Below are 19771 nucleotides of genomic sequence, written 5' to 3' on the forward strand. Positions count from 1 at the left end.
TAGTTTTGGTGTGGTGGTGCTTTGAAGAATACTCGTTGGAGAAACGTCCATTAATCTGTAGTTTATTTCGTAAGACATCATCGTTTCTACAATAATTGTAATTGTTGTCTTGTCGCTGTTACATGTTTGAGCCTATTTATGTACAATAGTCCCAACATATTCGGTTTGATGAAAACGAAAAGCGCTGAAACCAAAATTTTCCACGTATTTTGGATAATAAAAATCGATGTACAAACGATGAGACGAATACGACAGAAAGAAAAATGGTATAAAGGTTTCGGTAATCTATGTTACGAGATTTGCAAAAAGTTATGTAACATTAGTACGAAATCGTTGTACGTAATCTACTTAGGCTGATCGATCGACAGCTGGATCATCTATAAACAATTCTTGTTTTATTGACTTTATTGCAACATTGGCAGTTATTCAGTTGTATGGATTTATTCTCGCTTCTTGCCATTGTATATTATATTTGTCTTTGTAAAATTAGATAAAAATAGAATGAAAAAAAGACTGTACGATTATTATAAATTTTAAAATGATGATGAATATTTTTTCCACTTTCATTAGGTATATGTACTGAACTTTATCACAATGATTTTTATATTGAATTATAGAATAAACTATATAGAATGAAATTGGAAAATAATGTAAAAATTGTACATTCTCTATTGGGAATACAAAATTTAGAGATATTTAATGTAAGATAGATTTAAATAGAAAGAAATGGCAACTGATGAATGAAAAGATAACAAAGACAAATTGTCACGCATCGTTCCATATTTTCTCCATACATTACGAATTCGATTACTTTCGAACTAACAGTTGTATAAATTGAATATCCTAAATATATTGACAAGTATGTTTCTTATTTTAAAGACTTTCGACTATAGAATTGTAAATGGTAAAAAAAAGGGAGAATCGAGCTGTCGATTGTTCAACTAGTTACATGGATTTTCTCATTTCAATATCGAATCTAAAAAAACATCGTTAAATTCGATCGATGAAAATCTGCAACGATCGATTTTGTTCCTATCTTTTTTTAATTTTTTTTTTCTTTTCCTGTTTCTTTTTTTTATAGTAGGATTGAGTTTTTAAATGTTCGACCCTTCACTGGGAAAGGAACAACGATCGTCACGAGATTATTCTGGATGGAATCGACGGGGAAATATAATAAAGAAAATTACACGCAAGCGAAATCGGCGAATGAAATAACACGCTGACCTACATAAAACTCTTTATCGTGCAATTATAAACGCCTTATAATTAAGGGAATGTCGACCAAAAATACGCTTAACACGAAACTTAACGTTAATTCTAACTCGAATACTCTTAATTTAGGCATAACGCGATACGTGTTCTGACTCGATAAGAAAACGTGGCACTTATTTCAATTTAAAGATTATTTAATAAAAAGATTTTCTTGATGTAAGGAAATTAAAACAACATTTTGGATGTAGATTTGTTTCCTTAAAAGTTAATAACAAGTGAAAACAAATAAATAAATGTAGTAAGATGTTTAAGATCATCGTACTTGAATAATATTTAAAAAATTCAATTTTGAATATCCCACGAATTTTCTCCGATTGTAACGATAGAGTTTTTATAAAATAAAATCCATAAAATAGCTCACTTATAAAAGGATTATTAAATTAATCGTTATTCTTGGTTTACAGTCGACCATTTCTCAACTTCATCTACAGTTTACATACATCCTGCATGATGTACTTGAAAAATAAATTAAGAAAAATAAAATAATAAAAAATTCTGCGATGTAAAAGATGCAACAAAAAGTCCTGACACTGAAAACCACTGATCCGAGTAAATTAATCTCGGAACTGCGCGAATCTTTGAAACCAAAATACACAGTTTTAATTAAGCTTTAACATGACTGTATACTTTTAATTTAAATTGCAATATTACAATTAATATGTAACAGAATATTAAATAAAAGTCTTTCCTCTACCGATCCGTAAAAATTCTTCTCAAAGAGGCTACAAAAGGAATCCAAAATGAAGTGAAATAAAAGCAGGATTTTACATAAATTATAAATTCTTAACTCGTAGAATCACAAATATATCATAAAAGAATTCTTAATTAAGACATTGTAACACAAGTGCTCGTGTTTTCGAATCGCGACGCGAACACGACCACGGACCTCCGACTAACGATCTAGTGACTAGACAGTAAGCAAGTGTGTTCGTATTCTCTCCGAATCAATCAATCAATCAATCAATCATTCAAAGGTGAATGTAGTTCTTGTGTACTAGAAGGTATCGTTAGGCGATCTCGGATCGATCGATCGGCGATTAACGTGGTCGACAGGCCTCGATTCTCTATGTCGACGCACGACGGCATCGAAGAAAACACGAAGGAACCACATTTCACGTGATACCTTCGTTTTTTTCACGCCGTGGCTCCTCCATTAAATTCGGTTACGACCTATCCAACCTTACACCCTAAATAACGCATAGATATACGCATATGTTTATGTGTCATATAATTATATATATATACACGACTTTCCTTTTTATGTACAGAATCGCAACTATTAGGGTTAATCGTTACGTAGTTCAATGTCCTTGCGGATTCATTAAAACGGGGCAGAAAGACGCGTGCCAGCGTGTTTCAGACTCTCCGCCCTTTTTATAATTATCCCTTTAATCTCTCGTTTGAAGATCGATTTCACACGACGCTCGATCGATTTCCCTGGCTCTGGTCGTCGAAAATTCGCCTCGTCGTCGTTTCGAACACGCTTTCCCTTCGTCACTTTCGTGCTAGAAAAATCGTAGAAAAAAGCGATCGCTAGAAAATATCGCGACGACCATTCGCTTCGTCGTGAAATCAAAGTTAAGTCCACGCGAAATCAGTCGAGACGGCTGTGAAAAAGAATCGTCTGGCTGCCGAAACGAGATCATCGTACATTTCTCCCTTGATACAAGCAAAAGGTACCTTCTTATTATACGTATAAGATGCAGGGTGATTTTTTAGTTGGTCAAGTCATAACGTGCAAGATTGCCATCCGTAATAGGATACTGTTAATACTTAGCATACCTAATTTGAATTGTTTCTTTAATTGAAATATTTCAATTAGTGTCACTGCGTGTCACTATGATGAGATCTGCAGCATTGAAAGCGTTAAGCAGTTTGAAGATGATTACAATTTTATAATTGATATTATAAATAAAATGTCTTTTTTTATATAATATATGTGTTTATATATGTCAGCGATATCAGATTTTGTATGTATTTTATATGCATGTAACGACTTAAGCCTTTGGCTCATTGAAGATAAGAGGTTGAAAGCCATTACTCTGAAGTAATGTGAAAGCAGTCGAAGAAGAGTAAGTGGTCTTGATAGACGATTAAACAAATTTGAGAAAAAGAGAAGAAAATGTGTCCTAACACTGAGTGTACGTGATTGGAACCCAATATCGACCTTCTAGGATCCGTAGATCCTAGATTAGGGTACGAACGACTTATATAAGTATACTACATATAATATGAAAACGCGACAGTGTACGATCCGCAATGTGATTGGCGCCACTGCCTTTGAATTTTTTTCAACTAACGAAAAAATCACCTTGTATAAGAAGGTATCGCATATACTTTCGTATAAGGGAATTGCATATAATTTTTAGTTATAATATTTTGTTCGGGGAGAACGTGAACGTCTCCGAGGTGGATCGCGGACCTTGGCAAGTTAATGATCGTTCGGATGGGTGTGTAGTATTACAGAGATTCCTCTCTTGGAATATTGACAACGCGATGCGCTTACAACGATAACACTCGTTAACTATTTACTCCTTACTATAAGTTCGACAGATTAATCGTGTTATGGTTTATGATAAACGTGCATGGATAATTGTCGACTGTTCGTTACAATTCTAACGTGAGAACGTTCTCGGGATGGCCAGACTCATTCCTTGATTTATTTGAGCGATATTTTTTGAGATGGAGTTTTTTTTTTGTGTAGAGTTGACTTTTATGTTAGTTTTATAAAATCGATGGAGAAAGAGATGAGATATCGTCGTGAATATTTACAGGTGTGGTGAAGTGTTTATAAAGAAAATTTTGTAAAAATTGAACGTGATTTTAGTGAAAGAAGGATTGCAAAAGTCAATTGTGAATTTTGTAATGAATTGTGATACTTTACGAATGGAACGATGGATTCTGATAGCGAATGTACGTGTTGCGATGGAAGTATTGAATTACTTTAGAACTTTAAATAGTTACTATTTTACGTGGATGTAATCTAGTTCTTTCGTTAACAAATTATTTAAGTAAACACTTGTCTATTATTTTTCTCGTTATTACATGTCAAATAAGTGATTCATACGAGCGTTTTAATATTAAAAGATAGTAACAATTTTTACAAATACGAAAGTTCCTGATAAAAATAACATTGTATTACACAATTTAAAATATATACATATATACTCATATGACAATTGTGTAAATAAGATTAAATAGATATTTACACAGGCACCTAATAGTTCTAGAGGTTCAATTTGAACTAGATCAAGGGGATGATCAAATCGATTCGTTATCTAAATTACATTTCGATTAAGTCGAATGATGGACTGGATTATGTTGGATGGTAGGTGTAAGTTAGGACTGAATTACATCTAGATTAGATTCAGAGGTAAATTGGGCTTGGTTTATGTATGGTCACTGAATGTTTTATGAATTGTGTTATATAAATTAATATAACATATTATAATCGAATTAATCCACCAACATATTAAGTTAGAATTTTTTCATTACATCCACCATCGATTTTGTCATTTTTTAATATTTTAATACCTTCATCAACACGTACGATAATTTTCGTCAAAATTAAATTATCCTAATGTTACTAAAAACTTACGTTAGAACGATTGTTGTAATATCGTTTGAATTCCTCGGAATATACATCTATGATGATTTTTATCAAACGATTTCCAAAGAAAGGAGTCTGGCGTAGAACATATCCCCGATTTTGGTGGCTCGATCAATGAATTATACTTTCTTTATTACGCGATCTTCGCGTAGACTCTGGTTCGTCCTCGTACATACGACGCTACTCTGTTGCATATGATACACGTTTGTTTCTCTTTTTCTGATTCTCGTACTGAGAGAACGGCGAGCAAGATACATTTATCGAAGGTGCTAACACCTACGAGAAACGTTTACTGTTTATTGTGACGCGAAACAGAGCATTAAAGATACTTCGTTATAAATAAACGGATAAACATCGTGCGTTAGATAAGTATAGAAAAATATTCTGCGATAATAAAATATTGCTTATTGTATAACACCGTGGCTATCTAAGAAAAATCCGTTAAGTTTATTTTTAATTGAAGTTATTCATTTTGAAATTGTAGGATATACAAGATTGTAGGAAATTGAAAAATTGTATAAAATATAATATAACGATGGATAATCGTATTTTTAAAAGAGAATGTCATAGTTTCAAATTATACAACAATCTGTAATTCAATGTAATCTTCTCATTCTTCCAGGATGAAAAATAATAGAACAGAAATTTTTATATTTCTTGTGAAAAAAAGGAAAGTATTTTTCTCAAAACCTCAATTTTAGAACTTACAGAATTTTCCTTCTACATCCATAATACGATCGCATAAATAACACAGGAACAGTAAAAAAGAGATACACTAGACTACAATCTAAAAGCTGAAGGCAAGAAGAGCTGCCTCTGATTCGTTTAAATACTTTTCACCCAATATCTATACAACAAACTCACGAAAATAATACTACAAACGTATAACAAAAGATTTGTACACATTTACTGAATACGTTATTTAAAACTCCTACGAAATAGTTCGTTTACTCAAACACAAGCTCAACTTGTCTTAAAGAACTCGCCGTGCAGGGAGTGCAAAAGAAAACGTACAATACGTTCGTATAAATAATTAAATTAAAATAGAACAATGTACAAATACATTTTATCGCGTGTGAATGCGTACTTTCATAGTATTTAAACTGCGAAACAATTTTTTACATACGATGAAAATAATTAATCAAGCGAATAATTAGATACATCGTATATCTTGCAGATATTTTAAATAAAAATAACAAATTATTTGATACGTTGTACGCAGCTCGTAATTATAACTAGACGCAAATCGTCTAGATTAGCCTTAAATGCCTAATGACTGCAAAGGTGTTTCTCTCAGTACGCGAAGCTACGAGTTAGCGAGCGGAAAATTCGACAGTCTGCCTTTGCGTTTCCTTCATTTAGATCGCGATCGTTGGATCACGATTCACGATTTTTCGGTTACCTTCTTGAAAAAACGAACTCTTGGTCCCTATATTTTTCTCAAAACACCTTCGCCCTCAGTTCGTCCATTTATCTCTGCGTTTCTTCCTTTTGTATCGCGAGTTCATTCGGAGAACAAATAAAAGGAAAAGAAAAAGTCATTACCTTATTACTGGGCTCGATTTCGGACAGATCGATCATACTCTGTTCAAACTTGTTCAAAAATACGAAGTTAGATTTTAACGGTGACGCGTGCGTTTCAAACGTTTTCTCTTCTTTTTCAGCTGATATTCAGTAGAGAGACAAGAACTTTTCGATTCTTGTAGAAGCACACGAAGATATACGGATACCATAGGTGAAAGACGTGATAAGTCATATTTCTCGTTTTTAATAGCCGTTCAAGTTCAAAGAGTAGCTTCGAAATTATATTTTTAAAAAGCTTATTTCACTTAGCAAAATATTCCTTGAGATAATTCTTACAGGTTCCCGGCTCTTCTGTCATGAAAAAAATGTTTTATAGAAAAAGGAAACTTAGTTTTTTTAACATCATGGAAAGCTTTTCATGTTGTTAAACTTTAACTTTCGCTACTAATATCTAACGGAGAATTGGCAGAAATAGATTTACCACATTTTTCCCTTTTGATTTTCATATACAAATAAAAGTGAGTTCTCGAGTGAAATTTTCTCGATACGCTGAACCTTCGATTAACTTTTTATAATGTATCACATACAGCATACATAGCGAGCTAAAAATCAATCTATCAAACGACGTACGCGTTAACGTCGCCGCTAAAATTACCGCAAGCCAAATGAAACTTTTAACGTTAAGCTTTTAACGATATTCCAAAATTGCTTCGATTTAATATTTACATCACCGTGCGTAAATATCCAGATACTTTGATCGGTTTGTGGTAACAGTGCATGAATTTAATCAAAGTATACAAATTAGTGATGAATTATTATATGAGTAACTAGAAGCAGCACTTGTTACCTTTTATGAAATCACCAAAGCATAAATCTAAACTATCCATTAAAAAACATGGCACTAATATGTTTTAACGATTTGCAAAAATCAATTAGCAAGGATCATAATGATGTAAGTCAGTTCACTGTTAGTTTATAAAAGCTTGATTGTATTTCATTAAATTATGAAAGTATATTATGATAGAGAATAAAACTGGAACTTAATTAATTATGAAACTAAAGAGACAATACATTTAAAAGTTAAAACACGTGATTGTTAAAATTTTGACTTACAGCACTATGCTAATACGCAGCATATTGTACGTAGTTATAATAATTATAAAGGATAAAACCATCGCCCATTGATTTATCCGTAATTTTCTAATTAAAATATATTCTGTTGAAAATAACCAGGTATCTGGATACTTCTCAGCGATAATATACATATGTATGTAAAATAAAAATTCTAATGAACATATCTCCATTAGGTAGACGCGAATGAAACGGTTCACCGAGACCAAAAAAGATTTACTCTTACACGAGGATTTTTTTATTCGCGAAAAAAGTACAGACGAACGTATTTAAAAAAAAGGAGAGAAATTGTAATCTCGCGCTCGTCACCGCGTGAACACTCGAAAAAACCCAAACGACATCGTCAACATTGGGACAATGGAAACGCTTTTTGAAAAGCTGCAAACGGCATAAAGCCGCGCGCGTTACTACCGGGTCGTGTCCTCTCTTACTGATCTTGTCAAACGTTTCTCCTCTCTATCTTTCCCTTTCCTCTCTTCGTCTTTCTCGTTCGTTAAGTACGTGCACGACGACCGTCGTCTGTTACTAACGTGTAACCTAGAACCTTAAAAACGACAACGTTCGAGCTTACTCTACAGGAACGAACCTATTTTCTTCTTTTTTATTATTTTTCCATTATCCTCTGTTCCACACCTAGGAGTTTTGTTAGCGTATATCAAAAGGACTATGTACAAAAAGGGTCGGCCAAAATGTACGAAACGATTCCTCGAAAACGAATGTTCACGAGGCTGTGCCACAATTGTGAAATTTTCGCGATCGAGGAACGATTCTTCGTTCGGCCTCGGGCTTAGGAACTATACTTACTGCTACGCGATACTGTTCAATGAATTTTTTTTTTTTTCATGTTCGTACTAACAGATCAGCTTCGTTTTCAGTGTATACCGAAGTACGCTTGATCGATAGACGATTTCAATCGGTGCAATCGATCTCTGTTTCCTTTGTTCGAACTTTGGAATCTTAGAGTCGCCTCTTCGAGCAGTTTTTACCTATGATGTCTCTTTCTTTGAAGAGCGCTCTTTGCTTCGATGTATGTAATGCAACAACACTGTGAATGGAACACGATCGAATATTTATTTCGATCTTCTAAATTCGATTCGAAGATTCGGTCTGATGAGATTTCATTTCGATAAAATTTAAGTCGTATTGATATACGTATAATATTGTTTTACGTAATATACGACTGAAAAGTGTAATAAAGTATTTGATAAATTGGTGGTTAAGAGAAATGGAATTCGAAGTTGAGAGCATTTTATAGAAAGTGTCGAGACGATTGCACTGATCGTTTTAGTACACTTAAAGGGTGTCCTTAAATGACGCGAGATCACTACGATGAATCATTGTTTTTCTTCTTCTCGTTTGTCGTTCGCGAGCAAATCGCTACAATTTGAATTTTCTTCTTTTTCTTACGTTTCGTCATCGTACGGGTGTCTCTTGTTCACGATTTCGATGTTCTTCTCTCTTTTTCGCTGTTTTCTCGCTGGATGTTACTTGCTTAAGCTCGTTTTCCCTTTTCGTAAGAGAGATTCGTGGCTGATTAATTGTTTGGAACGAAGTTTAGAAGAGTGCGTCTATCTCAGTATCGCTCCCATTCGACGCGTTGCATGATTGCTCTTTTTCACTGAGCGTTCAGTTCAGACCTGCCGAGAGGAAGTTGAAGAAAACGAACGTGATTTAGTGCGACTGAAAGCTGTGTTTTAATTAAATGTCAGATTTGTGTCGAATAAGATATTAAATAAATAAAAACGATAAAAATTCTTCTATTACATTTTGTTAATATTATCATTACGTAAATTGTAACTTATCCTAAATTGTAAGTTATGGAGTACAAATTCTTTTCTGCAAATTCTTTTCTTTATGAGTATAAATAAAAAGATGGAACATAAGTAGAGATTTCATCTATTTATTTCACTTACTATTGGAAGAACTACTTTGAATTTTATGATTTTGAATTCTTACTAGATGCATAGTATCAGATAAAAATGTAAAGTTTAAAGACTTTTGTTAAACGTAAATTGAGATCACTTACTTCAATGCTTTGTAACGTTCTTTTTCTGGATTGTTGTCTGGTGGTTCACACTCGAAAGACGCCAGAGCTAAAGCTATATTATCAAAAGAAATAAATTAGAGTAATGCTGGCGAAGCTTACAACGAATAAAATATTTTTTAATATCTAAACAACTAAAAATAGTTTTTTTTTATTAATTACAAAAGAAAGGTTACTTTAGTTTCCAATGAAATAATCTGAAATATTGTAACAGCATTTGAATAATTTCGTTTGACGTAATCTCTTGTAATTTCGTTCTAATTTTACTGCGAAATAATGCAATTTTATTTTATACGAGTTCTCGAAAGTAATATCTTATTTTTAAATATTATTCTATTCTTTACCGATTAATTTAAAAGCAATTTCACGTTTCATTCAATTACTTTTGTTCTCTATTGTATTTTCAATTCATTAATTCTCTTCTTATATACGAATCGAATAAAAACAGGTTAAAAAGTTTTACCATTTTCAGTCAGCACCGGGCTCGCCTGAAGGAAAGCAATGACACGCGGATTCTTCTCGAATGGACAAGCAACTTGTTTCCAAGCAATGAATTCTGTCACCTGTTTCGCCAGTTGCCAGAACTTCTCGAAATTAATGTGTCCATTTGGTAATCTGAAACGATAGTTTTACGACAGGATTAATGTATAAATAAACATAAAAAAATACAATATGTATAAATATTAAATCATGAATTAAGAATCCTTTAATCAAAAGCTTGAAGAGTTCTTATATTTTATTTTAATGGTAGATATCGTGTTTAAAATTGTTGTTCTTTTACGTGGCACAACGTAATGAAAAGTATTTATATTTTTAAGAAATGTTTAACTCGTAGGTCAATTTAAACTCGTTAAAATTTTTTCCCAAGCTTTTAATAAGTTCATCTAATTTTATCTGCTTTATAATCGTTAATATTGATGTCGACATTGACGTCTAAAACCTTGTCAATGTTCTACCAGCGATGAAGAATACTTTCATCAGAGTATCGAGGTTCGATATAATAAACCTTTTAAGCTTTTAACCAATTTATTAAATTTCATCTACTTTATGATCATTAAAAATTTTATCGATATTGAAAAGTAGCTCGTCAATGTTCTACTAGTGGTTAAGAATACTTTCAACGCAGTATCGTGGATCTAAATAGCAATCTGCGCATGTAATCATTAAAAGTTTCACTGTTATCAAACGCTTTGCGAATGTTTCACTATCGGTCAAGAATGGTCTCTTCAGAGTATCGTGGGTCGATAGCAACAACAACGTTACATCCTTTAATGTACGTTGGCTTGTGTTTATACAGTGTCAGCCGTCCTGTGCAGAATAACAGTCTCCTGTTATTTTGTTAAATTAATTTCGGATAATCCTGATCGTATTAGCCCGTGTGAGAGATACGCTGATATGTTAAGTTAATGGTTAGCTCCATAAATTTCAGGCTTAGGACGCATCAATCAGTCTTCGGTTTGATGCATGCTTTGATTAATTCCGACTTAGTCAATTTCGATTCGCTCATTCGCATTTGTATTTTATCATTAATAAATTTACATTCGAGTTTGCAAAAATATTTAACTCGTTTAAGCTACTATCCGAGACTTTTCTTATTTTATCTTCGCATATGTCGTATTTTATTATGATGTGTTTTGCAATATTTTGATAGCCGCTAATTTTTTATGAAATTAATGCGTATTGCAGGGTACGAAGTAAGTTGAAATAGAGAAAATTGTTGGGAAGGAATATAACAGACAATTTTATTACAGAAGTTATTACATTACAAGAGTCGTCGTAGTTTACGATCAAGATGAAGTTTTGTTAAATTTTAAGAACTGTATTTTTTATTTTCTTATTATTATCGCTTGTTAGAATCTGTGTAATTCTTCTGAAACATATTTTCAAATATTTTATTCATTTGAGTAAATGAAGAAAAGCTAATTACCTCGTATTTAATAATAGTATGATAGAAAAGGATAATGGAAAGTCGATCCACGCATTACGAAAGTACACGATTCCACGTGGATCTAAAATCGTTTTAATTATTTAAGGAATCTCTAAAATAATCCGTCCGATATGTGTATTCTTATTGTAAGAAAGTAATATTGAAACTGAATATTTTATTCGGTAAAAGGAAAGTTCATTTGAAGAGGGTATTTCTATGCTTCTTCATTTTGTAATTTCAAGAAGTGGGCTCAAAGTGGTCAGTTCGCGAGGAAGTCTCAAAAAGTTTCCAAGTAGTCCCATTAAGTTTTATGTACTCTTCGAAAGCAATGTAATTTTACGTGCAAACAATCTTGGAACTTGTTAAGGTCTTTCTTAGGGAAAAGAGGAAGCGAGCAAAAAGGAGAGAGAATGCCATGTCGAAGATGAATCATAACGAAAAAGTACTACCTCAAAATCATTATGATACTGTTAAAAGCCATTTTAATGTATTAATTATACGAATACAAATCTTAAAAAACGCATGTAAGACAGCTTCGAACGAAATAAAATGCAATCACAACGAAAAGAAACTTTTTGAAAGAAAGTTAAAAGAAAAATTACCAAAACTTTTCATCAAAACCTTCTATCGACATAAAATGAGTAATATTTTCCGTTCGCGAATTTCACGAAGCTTGACTAAACGAAAAACGCTATTCATCCACAAATCATATCCAATATAAATCTTCGAATACATACACGTAATATCAGCTATTGCTCAACCAAATTTCCAATTCCAAAAGAACTTTTAAGAATTCATCAACCATCTACCGATTCACGGGTTCGATTGAAGAAGCAAATAATTCTTCCTACTTAGCGGATATAGTATGTGTAGATGCAATAGTTCAGGAATACATTTGAACATTTACTGTGGAAAATATTTATGTATATATTGTATGAAGATATGTCATTATGTAAAACATTTTGAAAATTCATTAGCTTTGTAACGAGGCACGACTGTCATGATTATATTGGTCAAATTTGGAATCAATTTGAAAATGTGTATATTGAATTCTTTCAAAAAAGTTTGTAGCATTTTTATTATAAAGAAGACTTTTGTCATCTATAACTTCATGAATCTCTTCTTGAAAAATTTTTCGATAACCCAAACCTAAGCCCAAATCGACAATATACATTTTCAGATTAATTTCAAATGTTATCAACGTAATCACGAGTCGCGTCTCGTTATACTGCTAATGAAATTTCAAAATGTTTTGTATAACACACATAATACATTCATGAAACGTCTTTATAAATAGGTATTGAAATACTTTTGTAAGCTACTGTACACTGTATGTGACGAACCATGGAGCATGTGACGATACAACGAGGGAACGCGCGAAGACACGTACATGTGCGCGAAAGCGTGGGTGAAATTACGAGTCGAACTTGGGCAATTTATCGTGCGGGTCGGAAGTGTGCGAATTCGCGTAGCATCGGCGCCCGCTTCCGGCTGCACGACGTTCGCGTTACGTTCACGTAACAGACATTTACATACGCGCAGCCATTCGTCTTCGCCCGGTGGATGCCTCGATCGGTCAATATCCATCCAGCGTTGCCTTCGAGAAACCTATCTTTCCTCCGTCTACCATTTTCTCGTTCCTCGTCCTATGTAGGATCGAAATTCTATTACAGATTCGGTCCACGGACGACAAGGAAGGATAATTGCTGGGAAGGAGGCTCTTTTCCCTTATTAAACTCCGTCGAACGTATTGGGAACTGTGCCGCTTTCTAAGGAAATTGATACTATAACGCGATTCGGTTTGCCGGAACAGTCGTTTCGTATTAACGGTGAACGCGTTAATGGCTGAGACATGGATCGTGTTTGCAATGGAAACGTGACAACGTGGATGGATTTTAGATAGAAAATTTTCGAATAATTTTGGCTCAAGATATAATAGAGGATTTCGTATTCGTAATAATATGGAGATAAGAATATCAGGGTAATATAATAGAATTTAAATAAACAGAATATAATACAACAATTATTTTTCTTAACTTTGTGCGTCTGTTTCTTTAAATTTATAAGAATTAAAACTAACCTGGGTAAAATTAGTTAATTAAATTAGTTGTCCATTTATTAATTTTCAATCTCGCGCAAGAAATTTTTCTGATTGAAAAACGACCTAACTATCAAGTTAGTCTATCTCTAACTTCAATCCCAATAATTTTATGGTTTAACATAAAAAAATTGTCACAATATTCGTGCATCAAAGCACACAGAATGCATGATAGTAACGTTAGAAGCTTTAGTCTCTTTTATAAAACAACTTTCAAAATAAAATACGAATCAATCGCCCATAAATCGAAGGAAAGCTGGAATAACCACGCACATGTGTCACTGTTTCGAAGCCATTACAATGCGTCCCGTTATTTCCCTGAGCCAATATCAGCCACAGTTCTCGATCTGCGTATTATGTGATCCGGACAAAATGCATAATACGTGGACATTTATCTGTAGCCTGTATACATACGTCTTGAAGCGATTTGTACCAGCGTATCTCTGTACGACGATCTGCTGTACGCGATTCAGTGAAATGTTTCCGTACTGTTCAGACGTTGCCTATCTGCACGAATTCGCATTTTCCGCGAATTTTCTACCGTGCGTCCGCCATTCCGGGCATAATATGCGCCGTTATGATTTTAACGTACATACGTTGAATGGGCATGCGCATGTATACGTGTACACCACTAGCCAAAAGCTTGAGTTTATCCGCTTTAAAACTTTTGCATTCACATTCCAAATTATAATGATCAGTCGATATGATTAATAATGATATGATTAACTAATTTATGAATAATTGATAAGAACGTTATATTCGCATTGTCATGAGTCATAAGTTATATGAGTACATTGTTACGACTTAAGTTATTTAAATCTTATTATTGAAACAGTTTAAAGTTAATTCGACAGAGAACAGCAAGAATACTGCTCAATGAATACTTCTGGCTGAAGGTGCATGTATAGGTGTATGTACGTGAGATATTTCTATTTTTAAACTGACAAAAAATCCCACTTTAATATATAAAATCCTACATATATATAAGAGTATGTAGTTGATCTGCATATAAGTGAAAAATTCATTAAATCCCAACTTTTGTGCAGTCGCGTATCTGGGAGAATTATACACGCGGGTATTCAGTAAATATCGTCTCAAGTAGTGGAACCACTCTACTCGAATAGAAATTGTTTTTCTAATGAAACTTCTTGTGGCTACGCAGTGGCCGCTTTCGAGAGACGGTTTCATTTCACCTTGCTATCGCATGTGTAATGAGCTTTTTGAACGAAAAAACGTTCTACCTCAGATGCCCATCATTGTGATGATTAATCAGAGCTGACCCATAAAACGATCGTCGTGAACCGAGATTATTAGAATCTTTACATGGCATGGAAAATGAACGATTTTAAAGGATTATTAGAAAAACGAAGAAAAATATTAACTTCTGAAATATTGTATATAATATTTGGAGACTGTATATTGTATTGGTTTATTTTATTCGTTCCCATAATTTGCTTTCCATAATTTGATTGATTGTAGTATTAAGTAGCGTTCAGACGATCAATATCATTATCAATGTGTAAAGTTCTCAATATTGTATTGACAATATATATTGATCGTCTGAGGCTTAGGAGGTCTCTGACATACGTTAAATATTGACGATAATATTGTTCGGCTGAACAATGCTCCATTACATAGCATTTAATCAAATGGTACAAGTATTTCTCGGTTACTAAATACCTGTCTCTTTCATGTGGCAAGAAGAGAACATTCGCTTTGCGTATTTTAAATTATAATAAAATTTATGAATTCAGAAAATTCATACATTCGAATTTAAAATATACAAACAAATCAATAAAGTAAAATAATACGTGCCATAAATTGTAATACTTCTGTATTCTATACACTTTAAGTAAAACAAAATCTGTAAGTAGTACTAGACAGTAATTTGTCAGACATTATAAGCATTCTCCTTCAATATATTTTTCCGTCGCTTAGATCTGCCTGTATCGTACACGTGTTACGAAATACTGATCATATATTGTACACATTTTATGCGACGCTTTAATGAAGACGCCCTTTCAATAGAAACTATGAAAAAGAAAAAGAAACAATAAATCTTCTGAAAGAAATAGACGTGGGATATTCAAATTAACTCGTTTCAAGAAATATCGTCACTTATTATATAGATAAACAATTGCACACACTTTGCAGGTCTTTTTATAAGTTCGTAATAGAAAAGCAGACTCCGAGAAAAGGAAAGGGTTCCGTTCCTTTCTCTAGTACATATCCCTCTTTCCCTGAGTCTTCCTGTTTTCTTTTCAACAACTTCCAGTCAAGCTACGAGGAAACAACTTTTGCTATTACAAGTTTAATAAGTTTACACGTACAGCTGGGAGAAGGGATGACGTCGGGAGACGGAGGGAACGTTTCTCGCGCGGAGAAAAGCGAAGGAAATGGCACGGCACATTCGTCGTCTTGATAAATACGGCCGACAAAAAGAACCGAAAGGTCGGGCACTTCGCGAGAAAACGAGCTTCCTGTCAACGTATCGCCTCCGCAGGAACAAAATTATCGAACCTTCAAACGAAAAGAACTCGGTAAAAAGTTCGTATTGGCCCCCGGCAGGAAATCGGCGATCGCGTTTCAACGCTCAGCTTACGTTCAGCATCCATGTCAATCGCCAACTTAAATTACCTTATAAATATTCCACCTGGTACGATTTTCAGGATAGTTTTTATATTCCTGTGTGGAAACGCGAAATTATAAAATCGTTGATCAAAGGCGATTATAATTGAAACTGAAATTTAAGGGCTGTAGAGAGAAGAATGGGTTTTAAACGAAAATTGAGTTGCAATTAAGGATTGGCAGGTTGTACTTTGGTAATTTTAATCAATGTTTAAATTGAGTATTAAACTCTGTATAATTTTATATTAAATTGTACGTTATTATAATTATATTTTAAATTATAAGCAATTATGAGCGACGTTAGAACCGTTAATTCTTTGTAATGAAGATCTTCTGCTACCTCTTAATTGCTCGATAACATTTTTTTGAAATGGATTTGTTTGAATATTTCTTCTTTTATCTGATTTACAAAAGGTTTACTATCTTTTCTTGCTCTTCTGTTGTTTCTATTGAAAGTGTATTATAATTGGAGATAGTGCCTTTATAAAATGTATACAATTGTTTATGGGTTTGATGATTTTTGTTGGCAAGTCTTTCACCCTGTTAAATTATCATATAGACAGCACTGAAGCTGGTCGTTTCTGTTTCGAGATCGAAATCGTAATTACTTAAGGATCGGAAATCAGTACGAATCTCTGAAACTTTGATGAAACCAGAAATTTCCTCGAGTGCTTTTAAATAATCAATACTAGAGTCCAAGGTTTTTACTCACTTGTTGCTGCATCCCTCATTCAGGAAGTAGAGATCCTTGACCAGCAAACTAAAGAAGGGTACGACGATCCTCTGTCGTTCGTCCGTAGCGCCGGCGCTACGCCACATCGCTGCTTTCAGGGTGCTGCGATAGCTGCTAAAGTTGCTGCTCGGATCCATTTGGTGTTCAAGAATTGAGAATTTCGCCAGCTGTACCTTTGACCACTGTAACAGAAAATAATTTCGTGTCACCGTTAGCAGAGAACGTTTGCTAAGTCGTTTAGCAAAGTTCAACTGGATGAAGTTTCTCTATGTGTATCGGGTTCCTGGTCGTGCAAATCTTGTAGATACCTAACTTGCTTTTTGCTCGTCATTTGGAATTCGATCTGGTTGAATATTTAGTTGGGAAAATGTATTTATTCCGGCTTACATCATAGTATGTCGATATTACGTTTTAAATTTTAATATGGTCATTATAATTGTAAATAATAATTTATGTTTTAGTGTCTTGATCAATATAATACCAAGATATATTTATATACATGTAGACTTTCTTTGGTTTCAGTATAGTCCCTAAAGACATAGATAATGTCAAATCAACTATAAAAATATTATTTTTTTAAGATATTTCAAAACATTTCTAAATATTTGTTTCATTTAATGTCTATAAATACATTCAAATAAGTATAACAGACGAATTAGAGATAATTATATTTTAATATACATATTGTATATTATATATAGTATAATGTAATTATATACATATTACCACATACATACTTCATTTTTTAGGTATTTTGACACTGAGGTTTTACATTCTAATTGTTAGTTAGTCCTAATGACGAAATTTCCATATGTGCATAAAAATCCGCCGTCTATAGACATTCTAAAAACTTGACCATGTAAGATAAAAATTGACCACACATGTACATACAAGATATACCGAAAACCAATCGTAAAGTCGCCGCGAGAAAATCAATAATATTTTTCAATCGATTCATCCTTCCTATTGTTTGTTCCATTTGTTTATTTTTCGACCGATTCTTTTTACACGTAGCTGTACACGATATCGCGCGTGCACACGAGCCAGAGAGAAGCACGAATAGAACGTGTTCACGACAGACAATAAGTGCATCTGACTCGACCGTCTGGATACAATGCAATCGAACTGATCCCATTGCCTTTAACCCGATACCCTTTTCTCATTCCAATATATATCGAATTCTATCCACCGTTTGCACGGTCAAATAGTTACCTTCGCTTCCTGATCTCGTTCCCTACCTTTGTTCTTCCTCCTTATCCCTTTGATTTCTTTCCGCGCTTCTCACCCCTTTGCCTCCCTTTTCCTTTTCATCCCTGCATGCATTTGACCTACTCTCTTCCTTTTCGTTTCTCTAAACCACTCTCTTCAACCTTTTCCCCTCCTTTGTATCTTTCTCTCTAATTTTCTGGTATCTTCTCCCTTTCCCAAGCTTTCTCCAATTTGTTCGCCTTTGAAGTCATCTTTAACCTCGCCGGTTTTACCTGTTCCGTGAGTTGCCTGGCTTCAATCTGACCTCTTTATGATCGTGATGCAAATGTACTTGCTTCTTTGTCCTTTGTTTCCTTTCACGGTCTTCTTTCACCCTCCCGCCGTACGTGGAAATTGTGTAAAGGTCTTAGTTGTGTTTTGTTAAAGTTGACTTTACAGTGATTTTTTCTTTTACAGGAAAACAGTTTAAAAATTCACTACGTGGTTGATCAATCTCATATTATTAAAATTTTTTGTATCCTTTCCATAATTTTAAAAATATTATTCGCCATAATATACCATTATCAAAGATACTCAAATAGTATTTGTCTAAATAATTGCACCTTTGACTTCTATAAAACTTTGCCAATTTTTCAGCTATTTTTAAAGGTATGCAGCTTTGTACCATGTTATCTTCATTTTATCTTGTTACCATGTCCTCGTCAAAAAATAAAAAAACTCTTCCTAACTTTTTCTTTTCTTTTCTTTTCTTTTCTAAATACTTCCTACCTATCCTTTTTCTGAATTTTTTCCCAGGGTTCGCTCGTGCCTGGTTACCCTTGTTATTACACATTTGGCGACCAGACCCAGTTACAAACTTTCTAAATTTTCGCTTTCTCTTCCTATTCTCTGTCTCTATCCTTTCTTTATCTTCCTTTGTCTATCTTTCCTCTTTGATATACATAAGACGGCAGCAATTTTCCGGCGCGAGACAACCGTCCTATCATCTAGTAGGGAAGAGAACTTCCTAAGTAGAAAGTTTACATTATAATCGAACTAACTTTCCTCTATATATTCTTGTTAATTTGTTAACGTAGTTGTTTATTATTGTCTTATTATTACCAAATTATAAAACGATATTAAGACCAGAAAATCAAGAAAAACGAGCTTATCATATTTGCCCAGTAATCTTCGATTATATTTATTCAGTCGCAATAAACGTCTTTCTAGCAAAGTACAACAAGTAAAACATTTCGAGGATATTAATCGAACACCGAACAAATTTCAGGATAATTGAAAAAAAAAAAATGATTGCAACGTGTACAATAGTGGGAAGGGCAAGCACAAAAACGATCAATTGGATTTCCATTTAAAGCGAACGAATTAAACCATGGCATTACTATCGAGTACAAAACGAGTAAACCAAGATAATTAATTTGACACCGGAATATAAACTGTCGAAAGCGTGAACATCACACACAAACACGCTATGATATTCTATTACTTCGAAATTAAAAAGGGAATCCGTATCGGCATTATACTAGTAGTATAGCGGTATAATATTACTGAAATTAGTTAAGCTTTGGTAGAACGTGAAGACACTATCTATTCTATTT

At 33.6% G+C, this 19771-nt stretch overlaps 1 protein-coding gene across 1 annotated transcript in view; it reads right to left on the reverse strand.

The window, feature by feature from the left end:
- Positions 1-41: 41 nt before the first annotated feature.
- LOC117204239 (ras-GEF domain-containing family member 1B-like) overlaps positions 42-19771 on the reverse strand; it is a 232626-nt gene continuing 212896 nt past the window's right edge. Inside the window, exons 9-12 of the mRNA XM_033441445.1 lie at positions 16947-17149; positions 10045-10196; positions 9564-9636; positions 42-9174 (exon numbers count right to left, since the gene is read on the reverse strand). Of these exons, the coding sequence (XP_033297336.1) occupies positions 9153-9174; positions 9564-9636; positions 10045-10196; positions 16947-17149 (450 nt within the window). The 3' untranslated portion in view covers positions 42-9152. The remainder of the gene's footprint in view (positions 9175-9563; positions 9637-10044; positions 10197-16946; positions 17150-19771) is intronic.

Source organism: Bombus bifarius, unplaced genomic scaffold, assembly GCF_011952205.1.
Source record: "Bombus bifarius isolate JDL3187 unplaced genomic scaffold, Bbif_JDL3187 scf7180000007977, whole genome shotgun sequence".
In the NCBI taxonomy this organism is placed as follows: Eukaryota; Metazoa; Arthropoda; class Insecta; order Hymenoptera; family Apidae; genus Bombus; species Bombus bifarius.